A 25,799-nucleotide genomic window follows, 5' to 3' on the forward strand; every position below is an offset into this window, starting at 1 on the left:
GTTTAACCCTCTGGCTGTAGACTCCCCAACTAGGGAAGCATCTTGCCTGCATCTGCCCTATCCATCTCTAAGTATTTTGTAGGTTACAATGAGATCACCTCTCATTCTTTGAAACTCTAGAGAATACTGGCCAAGTTTATGTAATCTCTCTTCTTCAAAACTCCTGCCATTATGGGTACAAGTCTGGTGAGCCTCTGTGGCCATCCCTCTATGGCAATAATATCTTTCCTGAGATAAGGAGATCAAAACTTCCCACAATATTCCAGATGCAACCTACCCATATGGCATCATTTTACTTTGATGTCAGTAACTGATTAGGATTAGAAATATCACACCATTTGTTTTGACATTGTTTGTGGCAGGACCTTACCTGACTTGACTAGTGATGTTTTGACATGACCTTGACCCATCTCACATAAGGCTAATAGCCTTCTGACCTATAGCCTCTCTCTGCACTGTCTAACATCTTCAGCAGAATACTTACCAGAGCCACCGACAACAATAGCCATTTGACAGCATCCACAACTTTCTGTCCCCACCAACCAGCCCTCCCTCCCCCTCAAGAACACCCTGTACCAGCAAGGTTCAAACATAGGTTGAATTTTCAAGATGATGGAAGTTTAAAATATGTTATTTAGGAAGTAGAGTTATAAAATTATATGCTAAAAACTTCTTTTCTGATCCCGTGAGGTTGACTTTTCTTTCTCTTTAAGGGTCAGAAACTCTTTTTTTAAGCATAGGTTAAAACACATTTCTAATAAATCATTTGACTTCAGCTAAACAACCAGTTTAGTTATGTGTTGATAATTAATGAAGAGAAGTCAACACCTTAATGGCTCTGAACTTTAAAATAATTTAGCGCTAGAAGTTGCTGAATGCTGACCATGAAACCATTGTTGATTGTCATGAAAAGCCATCTGGTTCACTACTGTCCTTGAGGGAAACAATTTGTCAATCTAGCTTGCATTTGACTCCAAAGCCACAGCAATATGTTTGACTCTTGTCTATCCTCTGAAATGGCCAAGAAATCCACTCACCATCTTCTAAAATGCAACTAAGAATGTGCATTAAATGCTGGTCCAGCCAGCGAAGCCCACATGCCCTAAGTGGATAAATATAGCATTCACTAAGTTGAGCTTTTACTACTCAGAGAGGGAGGAGCCACACTGGCACAGACCACCAATGGCTGGTGGGAGAGGGGAAGTCCTGTCACACACTGGTTCTCAAACGGACATATGAAATAAACTCTTTGTCTGTCGACCCTGGTCATGGCCTCTAATAAGCATGTCCCTCACGAGCTCATTTGACAGGAGAATGGCGCACAATTTCTCTAAATCAACTCTGACCAAGCAACTACCTGCTTGTATGATACCTGACACGTTGAAAGGGTTACATTTTCACTGTAGAGTCAATATGTTCCACATGCATCTAATGACTTGGGGACCTGAAAAAATCATCATCTATGTCTCACATGGTTTATAATATCTTATAGCATCTCTTATAATCACAGAAAACAAGCATTCCAGTAGCATAGAGAAAAGCTAACAAGGTTACAAAGGTATGTATGTGTGGAAAAACAAGTCTGCTCTAAGTTGCTGCAATAAAATTCATCCGTTCCTATGTCTAATCTTGTCTAATCCTAAATCTATCTTTTTCTACACCACAAACTCCCTTTTACCACAATATTGATAGCTGTACCTTAGATCTTCTTGGCTTGGACATCGTGGAATTTTATTTCTAAATCTTTTTAAAGCCTACCTCTTTGTCAGAGTTTTGATCATTCGCTCCAAAGATTAGCTTTTTGGTTCAATGCCAAATTTGTTTATGATTACATGTCGAAATGTGCCTTTGTAGGTTGTATTATATTGGAGGCTATATTTTATACTCTATTGTTTTATCAGAGAGCTAAATATCAAACAGTCATAGCATGAAGTATTATCAAAATAACTTGCTTATATGTACATAAAAAATGAAACAATAGAGTACAGAAAACAAGCTAAAGGTTATAATAAAATGGTTTATAACAAGAGTAAAAATTTCACTTGAAACATAAAGAGGTTGGGAAGGTGAGACAGAACTTTTATAAGTTGATTCTTAAAACTAGTTTGCCTCTATTCAGGTAAATGAGGCTGATTCTCACTTGTCTTGTAGGTGCTGCCATTATGCCCATTTCCCCTGGGCTGGGACGATAGAAATCAGCAGTTTTGCCTCCAGCCCACCTGAGTATAATTGCGAACACCCACCATCATTCGTTTCCCAAATGCTAATTATGAACCACATAACACGATATGATGAGACAGTGTTGGATGTAGACTACAACATCCATTCAAACAAACGTCAAAATATTACTTTCAGTCTAGCGCTATTGACATTCTTGAAGGACACACCCACCAGGCTGGGCCTATAGCAATTAGTGAGGGAATCAATAAGAGAAGGATAAACAAAAAATTACTTGACATTGTGCGCTCTGCCACTAGTCACAGATGAATCTGCTGTAATAGTCTCAGAAGGAGAAAACACAATGCAGTATTTGATAAGACAAAGTTCTGTCTTCACACTGAAAATATTCTCCATTCTGTTGGGTAGCACGAGTACATACTAAACAGGACAACTTCAGGACAGGTTCAGCAGTTCAAAATTGGAGGTCCATGTGGACACCAACCCTAGTCCAATGAGTGCAGGCATTCTTAAAAATGAGGTGCAGAACTGGTGAAGTGCAACCGTGCACTGTAGGAATGTTAAGGAGCAGAAGCAGCATGCTGCCGACTCAAAGCTAAATGATCCCACAACTAATGGATCAGATAGAGTCATACAGTCAGAAACACTTTTATTTTCTCTTCATTTTGTGGGGTGTGGGCATTGCTGGCTGGTTAGCATTTCTTGCCCATCCCTAGTTGCCCCTGAGAAGGTGGTGGTGAGCTGCCGTCTTGAACTGTTACAGTCCTCCTGCTGTGGGTCGACCCACAATGCTATTTGGGAGGGAATTCTGGGATTTTGACCCAGCAACAGTGAAGGAACAGCAATATATTTCCAAGTCAGGATGGTGAGTGACTTGGAGAGGACTTTAGAGCTGGTGGTGTTCCCATATGTCTGATGCCCTTGTCCTTTGACACAGAAGTGGTCACGGGTTTGGAAAGTGGTGTCTGAGGATCTTTGATGAATTTCTGCAGTTTGGCCCATATCTCTCCAAACCTTTCTATTCATATCCATATCCAAATGTCTTTTAAATGTTGTAACTGTAGCCACATCCAACACTTCCTCTGGCAGTTTACTCCACATAGGAACCACTCAATTCTTGCCACAATCAGTCATGGATGATGATGGATTTTAAACAACAAAACAGGGGGAAAAAGGCTTAAAATAAAACTTCCCGATTCTCAAAGATGGGAGAACTGTAAACATCAGTTCAAAATTTGAGGCTCAAGCATTTGCAACTATTTTGAGTGGATGATCCATCTCAATCTCCCTCCCAAGATCTCTGGCAATACAAATGTCCATTTTCAACCAATCACAATACATGATATTAAGAAACAGGTCCAGCTGCTGGATGTAGCTATGATAAGCAACAATATCCCAAGTGTTAAACTGAAGAGATGCTCCAGAACAAGGCATGCCCAACTGATGGTGTTCCAGTACAGCTATAAAACTAGGAATTATGTAAACGATATGGAAAAATGCTCAGTATATCCATTCCATACAAAGGGGGGCAACTCAAATCAGCTAATTAACACCTCTTCAATTTACTCTTAATCATTAGGAAAGTGGTGTAAGGTTTTGCTGACAGAACTATCATGCAGCCCTTACACAGCAATAATTTGCTCATTGTTGCTCAAGTTATGTTCCACAAGGTCTATTAGACTTCAAATGTCATTACATGGCCAAAAGATCAGAATTCTAGTGGTAATGTACTAGTGATTGCCCTTGACAGCAATGCACCATTTGACAGTGTGACATCAATGAGCCTTGGCAAAACTGAAGTCAATGGAATCAAACGAAAACCATTCCATTGCTGATAGACCTAGCTAGCACAAAGAAAAATGGTATGCTTGTTAGAAGCCAGGAGATTGCAGGAGTTCGGCAGGGTAATGGCCTAAGCCTGATGCCCATTTGCTGTTTCATCAAAGGCCTCCCCTCCATTATAAGGTCAGAAATGGGGTTACTTGCTAATAATTGTAGCGTTCAGTTTCATCCACAATTCCTCAGATTCTGAAACACTCCATGCACCCATGTTGCCCAAGGCTTGTCACATTCAAGCTTGGGTTAATAAATATCAAATAACATTTGTGCCACACATAATCAGGCAAAGATCATCTCCAAAAAGAGAGACTCTAATAATTTTTCCTTAATGTTCAACACCATCATCGTTAGGCAATCTCTCATGCATCAACAGTTTCAGTTGACCATTGACCAGAAACTTAACTAGAGCAGCCTCAATCACTGTGACTGAAAGAAAAAGTCAGATACTTTGTAGTTCTGCATTGAATATCTCCTCTTCCGCTTCCCCAAAACCTGTCCATCATTTATGAGACACAGTATGATGGAATACTCTCCACTTGCTAGCTGAACATATTTCCTACACGAACCATCTCCAAAATGCTCTGCAGTAATTGACCAAGGCTCCCTTGACAGCACTTTCAAATCTGCAAACTCTATCCCTGGAATGACAAAGACAGCAGGCACTTTGGAATACCTGATCCTGCAAGTTTCCATCCAAGTGACACAGTATCCTGACTTGGAAATCTAATACTATTCCTTCAGTGTTGTGGAGTCACAGTCTTGGAACTTCTTTCCCAACAGTCCCACAGTGTGCACAATGTGCATTTACACATCCTGAATTCCAGTATTTCAAGTTGGTGGTTCACCATTATCTTCTCAAGGAATTTTTGTATGGGCTGCAAACCCTTTTAATCCTAATCCAAAAATATAATAACCTAATCTAATAAAAAAAATTAGGATTATTCCACGGCACAACATCGTGGGCCGAAGGGCCTGTACTGTGCTGTACTTTTCAATGTTCTATGTTCTAAACGTTAGCCATGCTGGTGATGCTCATATTGCATGAATCAATAAATAGGAAACATTACTCAACTCATTTCATATCCTTGATTTAAAGGTGCCATGCTGCACAGGAGATCTGATGAAGAGACATGAGTCACTGGAGTGGCAGGAATCTCAGAACACCTTGTAACCATTCTAACCAGCTTTTTAAGTAAAGCAGGAAGTTCAGATTGATGAGCTTTAAAAGCAACATGGAGCTGTACCTACCGTTTCAAATGGCATGCACATTAGGGAACAAAAGGTTTAGATTCATTCAGATTTGGTTGTGAACATATGGTACACAATACCATATGGGTGCAATCACTAACTCCTACAGCCCTAATGAATATGGATAATTATGAAAACAATTGTGAATCCTCTCAGTTATTTGTCTGTACGTAAATTGAAAAGTACTATGAAACAGGGCATTGGTGGCTTGCCTTATAGAGAACTGAACAGGAATTAGCTAATCAGGCACAAGTTCCCTGTGGATTCCAATCCAGAGAACTGTGGTCATATTTGCTGCCACAGTGATAGATGTGTGTGTTCTGGACCTTGGCTGCAGCAACAAACAGGATTCCTCTGAAGCTTTGACTGAACTGAAGTATAGCCACATAAGAAGATTTTCTCAAAATGTCTCAGAAAATACATCCCTGAATTTAAACACTGTAAGATGATAGCACTGAGGTAATTGTTCTCCTCTGATGCTAAGTACTCTGGTTTGCCTGAAATTTTCCTGCTACTGCATAGAAAGACTGAGCACATGGAACGAGTAGGCCACTCAGCTCCTCTAGCTGATTCCATCATTCTAGCTTGTGAATGATCATCCCCTTAATGTCATTAACCCACACTAAATTACCTAGTATTATTAGTAGCTAAACGTTTAAATCAATTGTGAATCAAACATTCTCAAAGACTGAGCATCCATAATCATTTACAGAAGAGAATTCCAAAGATTACCAGTTTGAGTGAATAAGTCCCTCTTTCGCCATCATATGTGGCTTTTCTTTTATTCAGAGACACCTCCACAGCCACGGGAAACATCCTTTTTGTACCTAGACTGATTAGCCTTTAGCAAGTTTTAAATGACATCACCTATCATTCTTCTAATGCAGGCACAGTCTCCTCAAATCGCTTCTCATAGACAGTTCCTCCATACTAGGAATCACTCTCTCGATGGCAAATAAATCCTTTCTTTGGCAAGGGGACCAGAAGTGCGTACAATAGTCCAAGTGCAGTCTAACTGGTGTTGTATACAATTGAAAAAAAGACTTGTTTGCTCCCATACTTAAATCCTTTTGCAATTAAGGTTAACAAACTATTTACTTTCTGAACTGTTTCCTGCACCTGCATGCTAGCTTTCAGTGACTTATGAACCGTTCCACCTAGATCCCATTAGGCATCAATACTTTTCAATCTCTCAATTAAGAAATATTTTGTGCCCCCATTCTTCCTACCCAAGTGCATATCTGCTATTTATCCACATTATGTGTCATCTGTCATTTTCCTGCCCACTCACTTAGCCCATAAATCCTCTTAAAGCCACTTAGCACCCTCATAATTCATATTCCCAAGATGTGTACCATTTACAAACACAGAAATATTGTAATTGGCCACACGTCCAAATCACTTATAAAGATTGTGAACAGCTGGGAACAAAGCGCTGACCCTTGCCCTACCTGTGGGTCACACTTTCTGAACTTGAGAATGACACAGTTACTCCCAATATGGTTTATGCCTGCTAACCAATCCTCAATCCATAAGACGGTGAGATTATAGGAAACAGGAACAAGAGCTACTGCTCGGCTCCTCCAGCCTGCTCTGCTATTTGATAGAATCATGACTGATCTGCCATCCCTTATATCCACTTACCTGTATTTTCTCCGTAACCCTCGTTTCCCCGAATGTTCAAGCAACCATCTATCTTAGCCTTAATTATACAGAAAGACTCTACCCCCATACCTCTCTGTGGCAAAGACACTCAACCCTCAGACGAGATTCCTTCTCATCTCAGTCTTAAATTGGTGCCTTTTCATCCTGAGACCATGCTCTCTGGTTCTAGACTCTCCCATGAGGGGGAAAAACATCATCTCAGCATGGAGTTGAAATGCCCATCAGCCATGATTAAATGGCGGAGTGGACTCAATGGGCCAAATAGCCTTACTTCCACTCCTATGTCTTATGGTCTTATTACCCTAACAAGCCCCTTAAAGAACCCTGTGTTCATCCAGCTCCACACTTTGTTATCTCGGATTCTCCAGCATCTGCAGTTCCCATTATCTCTATCCCTTAAAGAATCCTATTTGTTTCAATGAGATTGCCTCTCATTCTTATGAACTCCAGTGAGTAGCATCCAGATTTGTTTAGTAATTGCTCATAACACAATCCGTCCATACCAGGGATCATCCTACTGAGCTTTCTCTGAATTGTCTCCAATGAAATAATATCTTTCCTTAAATAAGGGGACCAAAACTGCTCACAGTACTAGAGATGTTGTCTCACCAACACCCTCCATGATTGTAGTAAGACCTCCCTACTTTTGTAATTCAATGCTCTTGAAATAGGGGCTGATATTTTATGAGTATTCCTGATAACCTGCTGCACCTGTGTGCTAACTTTCTCCATTTCATGTAAAAGTACCCCAAGTCCCTTCGTGTTGCAACCTTCTGCAGTTTTTCTCCATTTAAATATCATTCTTGTTCTCCCTTTCAAAAGGAACAACTCACATTTTCTCATATTACACTCCATTTGTCAACTTTTTGCCCATTTATCTAACCTATCAATATCTCAGTAAATTCTTTGTATCCTTCTTGCAGCCTGCCTTTCAACTATTTTTGAGACATACGCATATTTAGCATAGTACATTCACATTCTTCCTTAAAGTTACTAACATATATTGTAAACAATTGTAATTTAAGCCTTGATCCCTGTGAAACTCCAATGGTCACAGGTCATCAACCTGAAAAAGAACTGCTTATTCTCAGTGTCGTGGTACATGGAACAATCCCTCTTCCAAAGCTACACTGGCTCTATCCCCCATCTCTTCCTCCGTTACATGGATGACTGTTTCGGCGCTGCCTTGTGTTCCCACGAGGAGCTCCAACAGTTCATCCACTTCACTGACACCTTCCACCCCAACCTTAAGTTTACCTGGACCATCTCTGACACCTCTCTCTCCTTCCTGGACCTTTCTGTCTCCATCTCTGGCATCCACCTGGGAACCAATATCCATTTTAAGCCTACTGACTCCCATGACTACCTAGAATATTCCTCCTCTCACCCACCTTCCTGTAAAAATGCCATCCCCTATTGCCAACTCCTTCGCCTCCGCTGCATCTGCTTCCGAGATGAGGCATTCCAGTCCCGAACATCCCAGATGTCCTCTTTTTTTCAAAAACTGCAACTTCCCCTCCAGAGGTCGAAAATGCCCTCGATCGTGTCTCCCACATTTCCCGCAACTCATCCCTCACACTCCCTATCTGCAATAATAACCAAAACAGAATCCCCCTCATCCTCACGTACCACCCCACCAACCTCCAAATCCAATGCATCATCCTCCGACATTTCTGCCATCTGCAATCCGACCCCACCACCAAAGACATTTTTCCCTCCCCACCCTAATGTACCTTCCGGAGGGACCACTCTCTCCGTGACTCCCTTGTCCGCTCCACACTCCCCTCCAGCCTCACCACCCCCGGCACTTTTCCCCGCAATCGAAGCAAGTGCTACACCTGCCCCTATACCTCCCCCCTCACCCCAATCCCAGGCCCTAGGAAGACTTTTCACATCAAACAGATGTTCACCTGCACATCTGTCAAAGTGATATATTGTATTCCCACTGTGGCCTCCTCTACATCGGGAAAACCAAACGGAGGCTTGGGGACCGCTTTGTGGAACACCTACGCTCCGTTCACAACAAACAACTACACCTCCCAGTCGCCAATCATTTTAAAATTCACCCCCCACTCCTCAGATGACAAGTCCATCCTAGGCCTCCTGCATTGCCACAATGATGCTACCCGAAAGATGCAGGAACAGCAACTCACATTTCGCCTGGGAACCCTGCAACCTAACAGTATCAATGTGGACTTCACAAGCTTCAAAATCTCCCCGCCCCCGACCACATGCCAAAACCAGCCCAGCTAGTCACACCGCCTCCCTAACCATTCCTCCCACCTCAAGCCCCAACCTCCCACTTCCGAACCTCATCCCACCACCCCCCCCACCACCTGGACTGACCTATCCCCCCACAAATCCCCACCTACAATCACCTTCACTGGCTCTAACCCCGCCTCTTTGACCTGTCTGTCTCCTCTCACCCTATCTTCTCCTTTATCCATCTTCTATCTGTCTCCCCGTCTCCCTATTTATTTCAGAATCCCCTTCCCCTCCCCCATTTCTGAAGAAGGGTCCTGACCTGAAACGTCAAGCTTTCCTGCTCAGCCTGCTGTGTTCATCCAGCCTCACACCGTGTTATCGCAAATTCTCCAGCATCGGCAGTTCCTACTATCTCTGTTTATTCCCACTCACTGTTCCCTGTCAATGAAATAATTTTCTATCTTTGCCAATAGAGTTTTAGAATCATACAGCATGAAAACAGGCCCTCTAGCCCAACTTGTTCGTGCTGACCAGGCTTTCTAAATTGAACTTGTCCTGTTTGCCTGCATTTTGCCCATATCCCTCTAAACCTTTTCCATCCACGTACCTGGCCAAATGTCTTTTAAATGTTGTAAACATACACTCCTCCACCACTTGCTCTGGCACCTTGTACCATACATGCACCATTCCATCTGTGAAAAAGTTACCCCTCAGGCCCCTTTTAAATCTTACCCCTCTCACTTTAAACTTATGCCCTCTGGTTTTGGACTTGCCTGCCCTGGAGAAAAGACCTTGGCCATTAGCCTTATCAATGCCCCTCATGATTTTATAAACCTCTGTAAGGTCACCCTCAGCCTAGCTCCAGGCACAAAAGTTCCGATCTACCCAGCCCCTTCCTTGTAACTCAAACCTTTCAGCCTCGGTAACATCCTTGAAATTCTTTTTTGCACTCTTTCCAGTTTAAGAAGATCCTTCCTATATAGCAGGGTAACCAGAATTGTATGCAGTGCTCCAAATGTGGCCTTAACAATGTCTTGTACTGCTGTAACATGATGTCCTAACTCTTGTACTCAATGCTCTGACCGATGAAGGAAAGTATGACAAACACCTTCCTCACCAACCTGTCTACTTGTGATGCCACTTTCAACGAACAATGTAGCTGTACCCTAGGTGTCTCTGTTTGACAACACTTCCCAGGGGCCTACTATTAACTGCAGAAGTCTTGCCCTGGTTTGTCTTACCAAAATGTAACACCTCACATTTACCCACATTAAACTCCATCTGTCAATCCTCAGCCCACTAGCCCAGTTGATCAAGGCGCTGTTGTACTCTTGGATAACGTTCTTCACTATCCACAATACCACCAATTTTGATGTCATCCACAAACTTACTAACCACACCTGCTACTTTCTCATCCAAATAATTTGTATCAATGACGAACTACATTTAACTCCAGGGGAACTTATCTTATGACTTATCCTTTTGTGAGGTATCTTTTGAATGTTGATGGAGATGAGCTTATTCAAGCAAGTGGAAATTTTGAAACTATGTGTAGATTGAAGTCACCTGCACTCCCCCCACACTCATGACATGTCTTGTAGATGGGGGACAGGGTCTGTTGAGTCAGGTGGTGAATTATACACCGCAGGATTCCTAGCCTCTGACCTGTTGTACAGTTGTATTTATCTGAATAGCCCAGTTGAAATTCTGGTCAATGGTAATCCTCATGATGCTGACGATAAGGGTTTCTGTGACAGTAATGCGATTGAATGTCAAGGGATGATGCTTATATTCTCTTTTATGGGAGATGGTCATTCCATGGCATTTGTGTAGTGCAGATTGCCAATTTTCAGCCCAAGCCTCGACATTGTTTAGGTCTTGTTGAGCATGGCCACATACTACTTCAGTATGAGGAGTTGTGAATGGTGAACATTGTGCAATCATCAGCAAACATCCTCATTTCTAACCTCATGGCAGAAAGAAAGTCATTGATGAAGCAGCAATAGGTATTTGGGTCTGAGGAACTCGTCCAGACATGTTCTGGATCTGAGATCATTGACCCCTAACAACCACAACCACCTTCCTCTTAAATAACCGTGCATTGATTTCATAACCTTTTTTTAAGTTTCTTGCTTTTTTACATCAAGCCTTTTAATGTATTGTTTCAATTCACCACAGCCAACTTGCTCTTCATAACTTCATGATTACTTTCTTTAGGCTTCAACACTAGTTTCAGACTGAACTATACCTTTTTCAAACTTCATGGAAAACTATACCATACTATGGTCACGGTTTCCTGAAGAATCTTTTACAATTAAATTAATTAGTCTTTTCTCTTTGCAAAATACTAAATTTAGAGATAGCTAATGTCTTGGTTGGTATTGCTCCAGAAAACTATCTCAAACATATTCCAAGAATTCTTCCTCCGCAGCACTGATGTTAATGGAAATTTTGAAACTATGTGTAGATTGAAGTCACTTGCATTTCTTCCTCCACAGCATGGATGTTTAACAGAAATTTTGAAATTGCGTGTAGATTGAAGTCACCTGTATTCCTCTTGCTGTATGCACCTCTAATTTTCAACTGTTTGGTGGCTTATATACCACTCCTACCATTTTTGCTGCCCCTGCTGTTTCTTAGCTCCAGCAAAACAGATTCAAAATCCTGTTCTTTTAACTGAGATCATCTCTCACTCATATGTTGATCCTGTCCCTTATAATGAGCACTGTCCCACCTCTTTTTCTTTTTGCCTCGTATCCAGAGATGTTGAATATCCTTTAATATTCAGTTCCAAGTCTTGGTCACCCTGGAGCAGTTAATTCTGAGCTTTTTATATTTACCAGCATCACCAATTCATTTATTTTGTTGTAAAAGCCACATGCATTGAGATAGAGCATGTTTAATTTAGCTTCTATAACACTGCTTTGCAATTTAACCCAGTTTGATTCTAGGATTTGTTTCTGTTGATGTGTTTTTCTTTCTAGCTTTTCTGCTACATATAGCCAGTTTTACTCTACCTGAATTCGCTCTGAAATTCCAATCCCTGTGACAAGTTACTTTAAACCTTTCCCAACAGCACTAGTAAATCTACCAGAATGATATTAGTCCCAATCCTACTAATGTTTAACCAGTCCTCCTTGTCCAAGTCCTAACTACCCCAGAACCAGGTTCAAGGCCCCAGAAATCTCAATTTCTCCTTGCTGCACCATTTTTCTGGCCACGCATCTATTTGATCAATCTTCCAATTTCTATATTCACTTGGATATTGTACGGGAAGCAGTCCTGGAATGCTAGTTTGTAAAGTGGAATTCCATTTAGAAACCCATCCAAGTTTTGGATATTATGACAGCATTATCCTCTTTAAAAGACCATGTGCTCTGGAGGTAACCACACTGTAAAGAAAGACTGAGTATAACAGTAAAAACATTCCACAATATCTATAATGAATTGCAGTATAAAGATACAAGTCTTCATGACCAACATCAGTTCACCAATTTTCCTTTAACGAGACCTTTTGCTTTGATGAGCAGGTCCTGGCTAATTGCACCTTTCCGATATAGAATTTAGAATGGGAACTATCATTCTGTCTCAATTACATACTTCATAGCTCACTATCAGGGAGATCAGGTGCTTCTACACATGCATTAAAATTAACTGAAATGGATACCAGGAAGTTCCTTAAGTAGAAACCAGTGGACATTGGGTCAGATTCAAATAACAATGCCTGATTTCTTACTATTTCTTACTAATTTGCTACAAATTATGCCACCACTACAGGAATTATGAAGCATTTTTATGTTTCATAGTTTCCAATTCTCTTCAGTGAAATTTTTTACAAGTAAAAATTGTGGATGTTTAGTTCAGTTATCACAAATGTATAGAAAATACAAAGAATTTTAATTATGAACTATAATTCAATTCCAGCACAATATCATAGAATCCCTAGTGTAGAAGCAGGCAATTCAGCTCATGAAGTCCACACAAACCCTCCGATGAGCATCCCACCCAGATCCATTTACCTACCCCATCCCTGTAGCCCTGCAGTTCCTATGGCTAATCCACCTAACCTGCATATCTCCACACACTGTGAGCAATTTAGCATGGCTAATCCACCTAACTTGCACATCATTGGGCTGTGGGAGGAAGCCAGAGCATCCAGAAGAAACCCACTCAGACAGTGGGAGAATGCAAAATCCGCAGACAGTTACCCCAGAGTGGAATCAAACTGGGGTGTCTGGCACTGTGAGGCAGCAGTGCTAACCACTAAGCCTTCATGCCGCCATGCTCTGGCTTTCTTGACATATCCCCTTCATTTTTCTACATTACCAGTGCAAGGTTTTCAGCAGTTTTAGTTCCATATATGACTACACTACCTATGCCACTTCATCTAGGTTACTCCTTTACTTACTTCAAAAGTCCCTTCAATCTTGCTTTTGGTTATTAGTCCTATGTTTTTTTCCTAATCTTTGGTTCTTTTCTACTTTTGTTGAAATGCCTCAAGAAATTAGGCAGGGAATAGAAGTGTAAGCAGTCATTGATGATGTTAAGAAAGTTTCAAGTATTAATATGATGATGATTTTGCGGAGTTTTATGTTGCAGTATACAAAAATAGTGAACAAAGCATATTCTGAACAGAGGAATAAGATCCATAAAAATTAAGAGAAAAACAGCATGGGCATTGCAACAGAAGCAAGTACTTCATCACTTTAATTTATTTCCCATTTAGGCAAACAAATAATTTATGGCTAAATGAAACAAAGTAGTTATAACTACAGAATGCATTAGATGATTTGGCTCAGAGGTGGGAGTGCTACCAACTAAGCCATAACACCTCTCATGGCTGTGGTTAAATTTGTGATACAAAAAGACTTAAATATCTTAGGACTTTAAACTTAAGATTTAGACGATGTGTGCCTTTCAGGTCTACTCCAGGTATGTTGCACTTAGAATCAAAAGAATAAACTGTGCAATTATTATTCCCAGCATATTTACTTTGGATTAGGAACTGTTCAAACTTATAAATTCTTCCATATTGGATGTAAACATTGTATTTTTAAACCTTGATAAGATTAATACTTCAGATATTCATTGAATAGCTAACTTTTCAAAGTATTGTGCCAGAGTCTATTTTTTCCTTTTATTGTTGGTTCTCAAGAGTCAAATGTGTCTACCCATTAATTCACAACAACACAGCTGTTACTTTGAGATCTTGCAGCTTTTTCTGCAGTTCCCTTACCAGTAGTGAATAGGTGCTTGATAGGTTTCTCAGTGCCAGGATTTTTTAAGTTTGCAGTTGCTGGGGAGGACTGGGCTCTGCAGAGTGGTTGATGCCTGTCTGTCACAGACATGCTTCCCATAGCTACAGAAGCCTGATATACATGAAGCTGTTGCATGCGTTGCTGGTCCAAGAATTGCTGCTGTAAAAATTGAAAAAACAAAAAGCTGAACTTACTTCGCATTACTTCAAATAAGAAATCAAATTAAAATTATTTAGTATAGTCATCCACACAGACTCTAAACACAGCCTCTTCTATGCCTACTTGGCATCTCACATCTAAAATGTCTTCAATGTACATAGTTGAATCAAGTTAAAAAAAAATTATTGCATTGCCACCTAGCTATTTTCATTAAAATTTACCTTTCTACCAGAAAAATACTTCAATTTTAATTGGTATCATCTGTATCAATTTCAAACACATTTGCATAATGACATTCCTGGTTACTCTCCAAGTTATTCTTTATTTTTCCTGTCGAAGGCATTCTGATAACCCTTCGCTCGTAATGTGAAGGAAGCAAAAGCAACTCTTACACCGAGTTTTCCTTACTTGGGGAAGTATATAATAATTGTCACTTCCCAATAACCCAACAGAAGATTCACAATCGAAAACCTACATTGGTTTATTTATTTCTGGTGATCTTACTTATAATCCTTGTGCAGCTTAAATATATGCTGTTGAAAACATGGTTCCCTTCTGTTTTCCAAAGAAACCAATAAAGCCTCGCCATTTTCAACTGAATCCTTATACTAAACCTTGAGGTCTAATTACTTTGGTTTTCTCCCCATTGTTTTTCCCACTTTAACCAAATTCCTCTGTACAAGCTTCAAAATCTCCCCCTCCCTCACTGCAGCCCAAAAACCAGCCTAACTCGTCCCCTCCTCCCACTACATCAAAAAAACCAGCCCAGCTCGTCCCCGCCTCCCTAACCTGTTCTTCTTCTCACCTATCCCCTCCTCCCACCTCAAGCCGCACCTCCATTTCCTACCTACCAACCTCATCCCGCCTCCTTGACCTGTCCATCTTCCCTGGACTGACCCATCCCCTCCCTACCTCCCCACCTATACTCTCCTCTCCACCTATCTTCTCCTCTATCCATCTTCGGTCTGCCTCCCCCTCTCTCCCTATTTATTCCAGAACCCTCACCCCATCCCCCTCTCTGATGAAGGGTCTAGGCCCAAAACGTCAGCTCTTGTGCTCCTGAGATGCTGCTTGGCCAGCTGTGTTCATCCAGCTACACACTTTGTTATCCTCTGTACAATGTACCACTCTACTAAAAAGTATACTCTGGGGCTGTTGTCCATAACACTGAAACTTGGCAAGGAAAAATAACAAGCATTGACCTGTCCTTGCTTCAATTTCATTTCTTACAGGAATCATCATGCGTCTACATAGAGCCTTTTCAAATGATTATGCTGAGACTAAGAGCTTAATTTAAATGAAAGTTAAAAATATTAGGCAAAAGACGGCTGGCTGCACTTTATACAGCGACAGGTCTTTATAACCCTGTGCTTTGCAGCAAAATAGCAGCTAACATACTTAGAAAAATCAAGAGATATTATTCTGACTGCTACCTATAGGAAATTTTACATCTTTCTTATAGATGTGGTTTAAACAGATCGCTGACCTTGACATTTCTTCCTAGAATGCATCCCTTTTTGAAACAGACTGCCCTGAGTTTAATTACTGTAAAAAAATTCTATTGAACAACATTATAACACAGAGAATATGCCTAAAGCAAATCAGCAAATTACATTAATCATAAACCTTTTTAGCTGCTGTCAGAAACAGGAAGTCTGAAAAGATGATTCGCAGTTTCTGAAGGAAGACATTTGTTGTATATACTACATCCTTTGTACTAAAAGGTTGGAGGCTACAACATTGTACGAAAAAAAACCAGCAGCCTTTCACAATATGTTATGAAAAAAAAACTGAGCTTGTGGCCAAGTCTTTTGAAGAATGCCAAAAGTCAATGACAGACATCTTAAAATTCCCCAGTGTATTTATTCAATATATTTACTTAGGAAACAGTATAATTTTAGTTAACTTTGAAAATATTTTTAATATTGCCAACAGGACAATGTCAGGCAGCAAAGAATAAAACAAAAAGCATCTGTTTCCCATAAAATGCTCAGTGCTGCATATCAACATAGAAAAGAATGGCAGTTACAGCAATTCTAAACAAGAGAGGATTCCACTTAAAGTCATTATGTGAGAAAGTTAATCTTATCACCTATTAAATAAACATTACCGTTCTTGACATTAAATTTGAAGATGCATGGAATATTATCAGTTTCCATTAACTCTTCTGTTGACATATTTAAATACTTTTAGAATGCACATGCATCTTGTTTAATAAAAATAATACATTATACTGGTGAGTACAATTTAATCAAGATCATAATTACTTTACAGTTAGAGAATAAACACAATCGCAACAGCAGCTCAGGAATAGCAACAGCTTTTCATTAAATATATAAATTACTACAGCCATTTAAAATGAAGTTCTTTCAACCCTGGAATTCAGGCTCTACTCCAGACCCGAAGGGCTTAATGGAATTCTCCACTTACTGTTGGTTCTAAGCATTATAACTGACATGAGTTTGGATAGTTGCAATCCTCTTTTGCTGAGTGTATATTCATAGTATAAATGAATACCAAATACCATGCCCCTGTCTCTCCCTCCTTTCCACAGTCACATTCAGATCCTACAATATTCGAACATTTCTACTTTCATAAGAACACAAGTAATCACTCATTAAAACAAAATGGTTGATTCTGAGGATAACAGACAGTGCATAACCTATTTCTTATTTTGCGTGCTGAGGAAATTTAAAGACCCACTGGAACCCACAGTTCATCTTCATACTTAATCTTCTATGCTCAAGAAAAAAAACGATCATCTGAGCAACAAGCCTTCATTCTTTAAGCATTTTTGTCCTAACATCATTCTGCACTATGCCAACTTCAGGGCCAAAGCATTATCTTCCTGAGATGTAGTGCTGAGAACAGAATATAGAACTCCAGATGTAGATTAAAAGGATAATCAGATAGAGGATCTTGTTGCAATTCATGCTACATGAAACATTTTTAAATCTTGCCTAAGATGTTCAAATGACTGTGGTCCCAGTGAACTAGAGGCAGAAGGGAAAATAGCATCTGAAGCACCTGGACAAGTTCCACTAGCTTAAATGAGGAGTCAACAAGGTCTGACAGCAGATTCTAAACCTCTTGGTAGCTGAAAAACTATGCAGAACTGAAAACAAAGTGATGTACTCTATCTGCAAAAACAGGAGTTCAAATAAATTTAAACTGAATTTGTCAACATTCTTTCCTTCAGAAAATCAAAACCGGGGGGAGGCATTCATATTTGACTATCAGTTTTATCTTTTCCTTAAAAATTACAAGAGTCTTCAGTAATCAAATTGAGATGACTGTATCTGCCTTGAAACTGTATTTAAGGCGAAATTTAGTCATCAACTTTTAAATATTTCTAGCTGTAAACCAGTCACTAAACTTCTACCTGATATTACATTATCAAAATTATAAAATCACAGTAGTCATTTGGCCTGTCATTTCGGTTACTGTGCGCAGGCAAACTAGACTAGCAATATCAGCCATTTTGTGAGAGCAGAATTTTTTTTCCTCTAATCCAGAAACTTGCTACAAAATCATTTTTCTATCTGTGCAGGAAAAATGTTAGGAGGAAGTTGTTTCATTTTTAAAAATTATGTACAACTTCAACAAACTATCTTCTAATTATCAATGAAGATACTTATTTATCCCTTCTCCGTGAATTTAAAACATCCCCATGTTTAGGCATAGCACTAAAACGAAGCCTGCTTCCAGTTATTTAATGGCACACTACCAACACTCCTTTGTGGTATGAAAGCTGGCCATGATATTTAGCTTCTTTGTTTGATGCATTAAAAACAAACCTATATAAAGGATTATATGATATTTTAAAGCAAACTACAAATATTCAAGCATTTTTTTTCTAATATTGTAACCTGTTGCTTTACCTCCAGGATTAATCTCAAATATCAGCATGTGCAAGTTTTGGCACTGTTCACATAAATATTTTGTATCTTACAGCAGATGCAAATAATTGCGGAAATACTGAGATGTTGAAAATGGATCATGCAGCAAGGCATGTTTGACATAACTTTTTCCTCAAGAAAAAAATCAACTTAATTGTATTTCAGGAACAGAAACAGAATTTGTATAAAAAGCTCGGCAGGTCTGCCAGCAGCTGTGAAAAGAAAATTAGAGTTAATGTTTCGAGTCTGTGACCTTTCCTCAGAACAGTTCTGAGGGTAGGTCACCAGACCCAAAACATTAAATCTGGTGGTGGTGGGGAGAAGGAGGGAGGGGAGTGTTGGGGCCGGGAAGGGGGTGTTGAGTAGCGGGAAGAAAGTGTGACCAAGTGTTTCTTTTGCAGGCATGACAAATTTGTTCGAAAATAGGTATTTTGTGTTTCAGATATATTGGCTATCCCTAGAGATTCTTACTTTATTCAGAAGGGATCCTCATGCAGTTTTGAGATGAATTTCCTTTTTATTTCTTAAAAAGCAAGGGGCTGAGATGTTTTAAATTTCGAAGGGTCATAGATGTCCTTGTTCACAAATCATTAGATACTGAAAGTTAATATGCACAAACCAATATTCCGTCTAATTTATCCTGCCATTGTATGGGCCTTCATGCATGGTAGCAGCTCCAACAAGCAGGAGTTTTGGGTCAGCACATTTATTGGTGCGTGCAGAGTTTCTCATTGGCACCACAGTTGGTAAGCCGAGAGGGAATGTTGGCAGGTACCACAGTAATTCAGAAAGCAAGTATTGTGCTGACATTTATTTCAAAAGGATTTGAGTACAGGAGCAAAGATGTCTGCATTGGTGAGATATGAAGCATTGTGTGCAATTTTCCTTAGCTACAGGAAGATATCCCTGCAACAGATGGAGTACAAACGAGCTTCACTAAACTAACTGCTAAGATGGAGGATGTTTCTATTCTTTGATTTAACACTCAGGTCTAATGGAGGGCCACTGCTGTGCACTCCACTTTGGGGAAAAAAAACAGAAAACAAAAAAATGCTGGCGATCGCAGCAGATAGGCAGCATCCATTCAGATTCCAGCATATGCAGTAATTTGCTCCCACTTTGAAAAACCTTGGAAGTTGAATTGTTGATAACAAAGAATGAAAACAACAACTCTACACCTATACATTTAGATTATAAGTGTACTGAAAAGAGTTTAACACCGAAATCCAATTTGGAGTTCAGCATCTTAGTTTCTTTTACCCCAGTTATGAGCTATTAGATCCAAAATAGGCATTGTGCTGTATCAAGATATGGCAAAAATGCTGCCTCTTACACATTTGCTGAGATCAGATCTATCAATGCTTATTTCTCTGAATGACGGAAGGAGTTAAAATAAAATGATGACCCTATAAGTAGTCAAAGGGCCACAATGAGCATAAAACTGACAAGCTATAAGCAGCATATTTCGCACTGTCTCTCATTTTATAAAACTGGAACAAAGATCCTTGGATTTATTGGACTTCAATCCCATTGATTTCCCCAACACCATTTCCCTACCTCAAAAACTGGATTTCCTTCCATTCCTCCTCCTCCTCACTAGGACCCCAACATTCCTCTTCCATCCAATTCCATCTTATCAAACCTTTCCTTCGGTCTTGTTGCAGGAAATGTTATCGACAATAAGCAGAGAGTGGCAAAGGATCATGTTAGTGTAGGTGGTTGGAATGTTGATGATGAATTAAAAGGCTCAAAACATTAATTCTGTTTTCTTCCATGACGTGGAGGTGCCGGTGTTGGACTGGAGTGGACGAGGTTAGAAGTCAATAAGACCAGGTCAGCAGACACCTACTATTCAGCCGGTCAATGCTCCATTTTCCACAATTTTTTGATCTCTCTGCCTATAAATTTTGTGCCTGTGTGCTTCTCCCTCACTTCATTTGATGAAGGGGCAATGTTATGAAAGCTTGTGATTTCAAATAAACCTGTTGGGCTATAACCTGGTGTCATCTGACTTCTGTCCCTGCTTTCTTCCCACAGACCTACTCAGTATCTCCAGCAATTTCTGCTTTTGTTACATTTCTCAATGTAATCTACATGTACCAGTGGACATGGTACTTCTGTGTTACTTACTCAAAAGATCCATGCTAATCAGAAAGAAGAAGCAATAACATCCCTATTAAAGTAACAATTTCTGATGGGTTCTAACAAGTGGTGTAGATATAGGACACAGCGCAGTAACAAACAATTCAGGGCAACTAATTTGTGCTATTTATATTCTATGATTCCCTCTGCATTCCACATAACAACTCAAATTTTCAGCACATCATATTCCCATTTACAATAATAAAATTAGGAGCAGCAGTAAACTATTCAGACCCTTGAGCCAGCTTCACCACTCAAATGTGGCTGATCTGACTGTAACCTCAGATCTGCACTTCAGTGTAACCCAAATAACCTTTCACCCCTTTGCTCAACAAAGAGCTACCTACCTCTGTTAGAAAAATATTCAAGGACTCTTCCTGAAAAGGTTGTAGAAGCAGAAGGTTCTAAAGACCTATGACCTACAGAGAAAACAATTTGCCTAATTTTTATTTTAAATAGACAGTCACTGATTTTGTAGACAGTAACACCTCATTCTAAGATAATAAGACTGATGTCCATTTCAAGCCCACCGACTCCCACAGCTACCTAGAATACACCTCCTCCCACCCACCCTCCTGCAAAAATTCCATCCCCTATTCCCAATTCCTCCGCCTCCGCCGCATCTGCTCCCACGATAAGACATTCCACTCCCGCACATCCCAGATGTCCAAGTTCTTTAAGGACCGCAAATTTCCCCCCACAGTGATCGAGAACGCCCTTGACCGCATCTCCCGTATTTCCCACAACACATCCCTCACACCCCGCCCCCGCCACAATGGCCCCAAGAGGATCCCCCTCGTTCTCACACACCACCCTACCAACCTCCAGATACAACGCATTATCCTCCGACACTTCCGCCATTTACAATCCGACCCCACCACCCAAGACATTTTTCCATCCCCACCCCTGTCAGCTTTCCGGAGAGACCACTCTCTCCGTGACTCCCTTGTTCGCTCCACACTGCCCTCCAACCCCACCACACCCGGCACCTTCCCCTGCAACCGCAGGAAATGCTACACCTGTCCCCACACCTCCTCCCTCACCCCTATCCCAGGCCCCAAGATGACATTCCATATTAAGCAGAGGTTCACCTGTACATCTGCCAATGTGGTATACTGCATCCACTGTACCCGGTGCGGCTTCCTCTACATTGGGGAAACCAAGCGGAGGCTTGGGGACCGCTTTGCAGAACACCTCCGCTCAGTTTGCAAAAAACTGCACCTCCCAGTCGCAAACCATTTCCACTCCCCCTCCCATTCTTTAGATGACATGTCCATCATGGGCCTCCTGCACTGCCACAATGATGCCACCCGAAGGTTGCAGGAACAGCAACTCATATTCCGCCTGGGAACCCTGCAGCCATATGGTATCAATGTGGACTTCACCAGTTTCAAAATCTCCCCTTCCCCTACTGCATCCCTAAACCAGCCCAGTTCGTCCCCTCCCCCCACTGCACCACACAACCAGCCCAGCTCTTCCCCCCCCACCCACTGCATCCCAAAACCAGTCCAACCTGTCTCTGCCTCCCTAACCGGTTCTTCCTCTCACCCATCCCTTCCTCCCACCCCAAGCCGCACCCCCAGCTACCTACTAACCTCATCCCACCTCCTTGACCTGTCCGTCTTCCCTGGACCGACCTATCCCCTCCCTACCTCCCCAACTACACTCTCTCCACCTATCTTCTTTACTCTCCATCTTCGGTCCGCCTCCCCCTCTCTCCCTATTTATTCCAGTTCCCTCTCCCCATCCCCCTCTCTGATGAAGGGTCTAGGCCCGAAACGTCAGCTTTTGTGCTCCTGAGATGCTGCTTGGCCTGCTGTGTTCATCCAGCCTCACATTTTATTATTTTGGAATTCTCCAGCATCTGCAGTTCCCATTATCTCTAACACCTCATTCTAGATTTTTCTACAAGAGCACGTCAACCTTGCTAAGACGGCTCAGGATTTTCTATGCCTCAATCACATCACCTCTTGCTCTTTTAAACTCCCGTGAATACAAATCTAGCCTATCCAACACTTACTTATAAGACAACCCATCCATTCCAGGTATTAGTCCAGCAAACCTTATCTGAACTGCCTTCAATGCATTTCTTACATAGGTCACAGTTTCAGAGTTATACAGCACGGTAAAAGACTCTTTGGTCTAACTTGTCAACACTGACCAAATATCCTAAACTGATCTAGTCCCATGTGCCAGTATGTGGCCCATATCCCTCTAAACCCTTCTTATTCATGTATCCATCCAGATGTCTTTTAATGTTTAAATGCCTCCAAGATATCCTCATTCCATCCAAACACCACACACTGCATGAAAATATTGCCCCCAGATTCCTTTGAAATCTTTCTTTCCCCTATCATTCTATAACTGTGCACTTTAGTTTTGGACTTCCCTACCCGAGAGGGAACAAACCTTGGGTTCGGAAAACAACCGTGCACAGTACTCCAGATGCAGTCTCACCAGTCCCCTGAATAAGGGAAGCATAATTTACCTATTTTTGCATCCAGGTGCATTGTGATGAAGGATTACTATTGGTTTTCCTAATTACATACTGAACCTGGACACAACCTATTGGTGTTCATGAATGAGAATATCCTGATCCCTCTTCATTTCAGAACTTTGCAATTTATTAGCATTTACATAATTTTTTAATTCTGAAACAAAAACTGAAATCACTATTGAAACACAGCAAGTATAGCAGCATCTGTGAGAAGAAAGCAAAGTTAACACTGAGTCCAGAGATAGCAAGATGCTGGAGTCAGATATAACACAGTGCAGAGCTGGAAGAACACAGCAGGCCAGGCAGCATCAGAGGAACAGGAAAGTTGACATTTTGGGTTGGGACCCTTCTTCAGAAATAGGGAGGGGGAAGGGAACTGGGAAATAAATAGACAGAGGAGGGGTGGGGTTGGAGCTGGGGAAGGTAGGTGGAATGGTGATGGGTGAGTGCAGGTAGGGAGCGATGGAGATTGATCAGTGGGATGTGCGGGGTGGATAGGTGGGAGAGAAGATGGACAGGTTGTGTCAGGTCAAGGAGGCAGGGATGATGTCAGGGATGGGAGATTTTAAAACAGATGCATTCTATGTTTAGACCCGAGCACCACCTGTCCCCCTCTCTATTCATTTCCCAGCTCCCTTCTCCCTCCCCATTTCTGGGTTGGGACCCGAAGTGTCCACTTAATATTGAGTGTAATGACTTTTCATCAATTCTGAGTTTCTGTGAGTTTTGCCAGCAACTTTTGTTTTTGGTTCAGATCTGCAGGATCTACAATTCTTTGTTTTAATTTTGATTTTTATTATTTTTGCCAAATTGGACAATTTCACATTTTCCCACATTATACACCATTTATTACATCTTTGCCAACTCACTTAACCTCACAATAGCTTCTTGTAGCCTCATGTCCTCTTCATGATTAAATTTCCTGCCTATGTGATTTTTCTTTTCATTTTCTTTTCCGTTTATTTCTGGTTCTTTAATTTCTGTTCTTGCTTTTAATTTTAATTTTTGTATTCTACGATGGTACGGAGGGTGGTGATTCTATACACTTCTCACTGTACTCCTGTACTCGGGGACATGAGACAATAAAATCTAATCTGAATGTGACATAAAGGTAAAGTTGCCATAGTTCCAGAAGTTTCATTAGAGACCGTGGTATTTGGTGGTGAGTTTAGCCTGAAGGTCACCATGCCTCATGCAAGGAATCCAGCTGAGAAGGCAGGACCTCAGTTGGTATGGGAATTGAGCCTCCTGTGGGCATTACTCTGCACTGCAAGCCAGTTGTTCAGTTGACAAACTAGGTGCACAACAATTCTATCAGACTTTGGAAAGCAAATTAGCAACCATACCTCTGTACATTCATCAAAGCCATTTACAGAAATTGTAAACATTTGATGTCTCAAATGTGTTACCTCATTCATTACATCTTGCTAACCCACAAAAGATGTGATTTCCTTTTCATGTTGACTCTGCCTAATTATGTTGAATATCTTATTACCTTGCCCTAGCGTAACTTTTTGATGAATAGCTTTCAATATTTTCCCTCTTAACACTTTAAGCCATCTGACCTGTAGTTTCTTGTTTTCTATCTCTCCCACTTTGCTGTTATATTCTATCCAGTCTTTGAACTGTCTATGCCTTCTCTTTAAGCTTGATACTCTATTATTTCTTCTTCCAATGTCTTTTTCAAAGACAAGCAAGTCCTTTGTGGTAGAAAATTTTACATTGTAACTACTTGGTGTAAAGAATTTTTTTTTCTTTTACTGGTTATTTTGATTTATTAACATCCATTTTTATTTACTGCTCTTAGTTTTGGACTCTTCCAAAGGTGAACATATTCCTAACATGGTGACTCTGATCAATCTAATTCTAACTTTGAAGACCTCTTATTTGGTGTATTCCATGTATTCTCTTTTCCAAAGACGACAGGCTGGGCAAATCAACTTTTCCTGATAGCAAGATCAAATTTCCAGTGCTATCTTATTAAATATTCTTCAAACTTTCTCCATTGTTTCTATGCACATTGGCTATGGAAGCCCCAAACCGTGCTCAGTGCATGGTTTGATTGAGGTCCTACACGGTCAAAACAGAACTTCGTTACTTTTGAACTTAATATAGCAAGAAGCAAATTCCAGGGCAGGACTATCATTTTTCCTTGCTTTCTGCTTGCAATACTGTTTTTAGTGTATCTTCACTGTGTGCTGAGACCCTTTGCTTGTCCACCAATTTAACTTCCTACTTTCGAAGAGTTTTTTTTATCAAATTGCATTTAATTACCTCACATTTATCTGTGCTAAACAGAACTTACCAATTTGCCTGTCTTTCAAGCTTTCTAATGCTCTTGCATTACATTTTTTTCTTCCTTTCCAATATTTTGTTTTGTCTTTAAAGTCTCTTTCTTTTTGTAAAATTTTTTCAGAAATCATTTATTCATCTGCAGTACCTCAAAACTAGTTTTCTTGTTTCTGGATTTAAGCAGAATACATTTTTCTTGCAATCTACTGAATAACCATTTAAAGTTTCCTCAATGTATGACTGATTCTATTATTTAATGTTTCTTCCAGCATATCCTTAGTCCATCCTCATTACCTTTCAATTTGCTATTTCAAAATCTATCAAAATTGCGTACATGTTAACAAGCAGAACAGAAACTAAGTGATAAATAGGCTTTGAGGAGTCGGGAATTGAGTGACATGTTTCACGTGGGATTTG

General features: G+C 40.6%; 1 protein-coding gene across 16 annotated transcripts in view; it reads right to left on the reverse strand.

The window, feature by feature from the left end:
- Window positions 1-25,799, reverse strand: part of hdac5 (histone deacetylase 5) — a 316,103-nt gene that overhangs the window by 61,692 nt on the left and 228,612 nt on the right. For 15 of the 16 annotated variants that reach the window (XM_059638855.1, XM_059638854.1, XM_059638860.1 and 12 more), the window contains one exon: window positions 14,372-14,552. In XM_059638855.1, the coding sequence (XP_059494838.1) occupies window positions 14,372-14,552 (181 nt within the window). The remainder of the gene's footprint in view (window positions 1-14,371; window positions 14,553-25,799) is intronic. The other variant, XM_059638848.1, reaches the window with a different exon arrangement.

This window comes from Stegostoma tigrinum, chromosome 31 (assembly GCF_030684315.1).
Source record: "Stegostoma tigrinum isolate sSteTig4 chromosome 31, sSteTig4.hap1, whole genome shotgun sequence".
Lineage (NCBI taxonomy): Eukaryota > Metazoa > Chordata > Chondrichthyes > Orectolobiformes > Stegostomatidae > Stegostoma > Stegostoma tigrinum.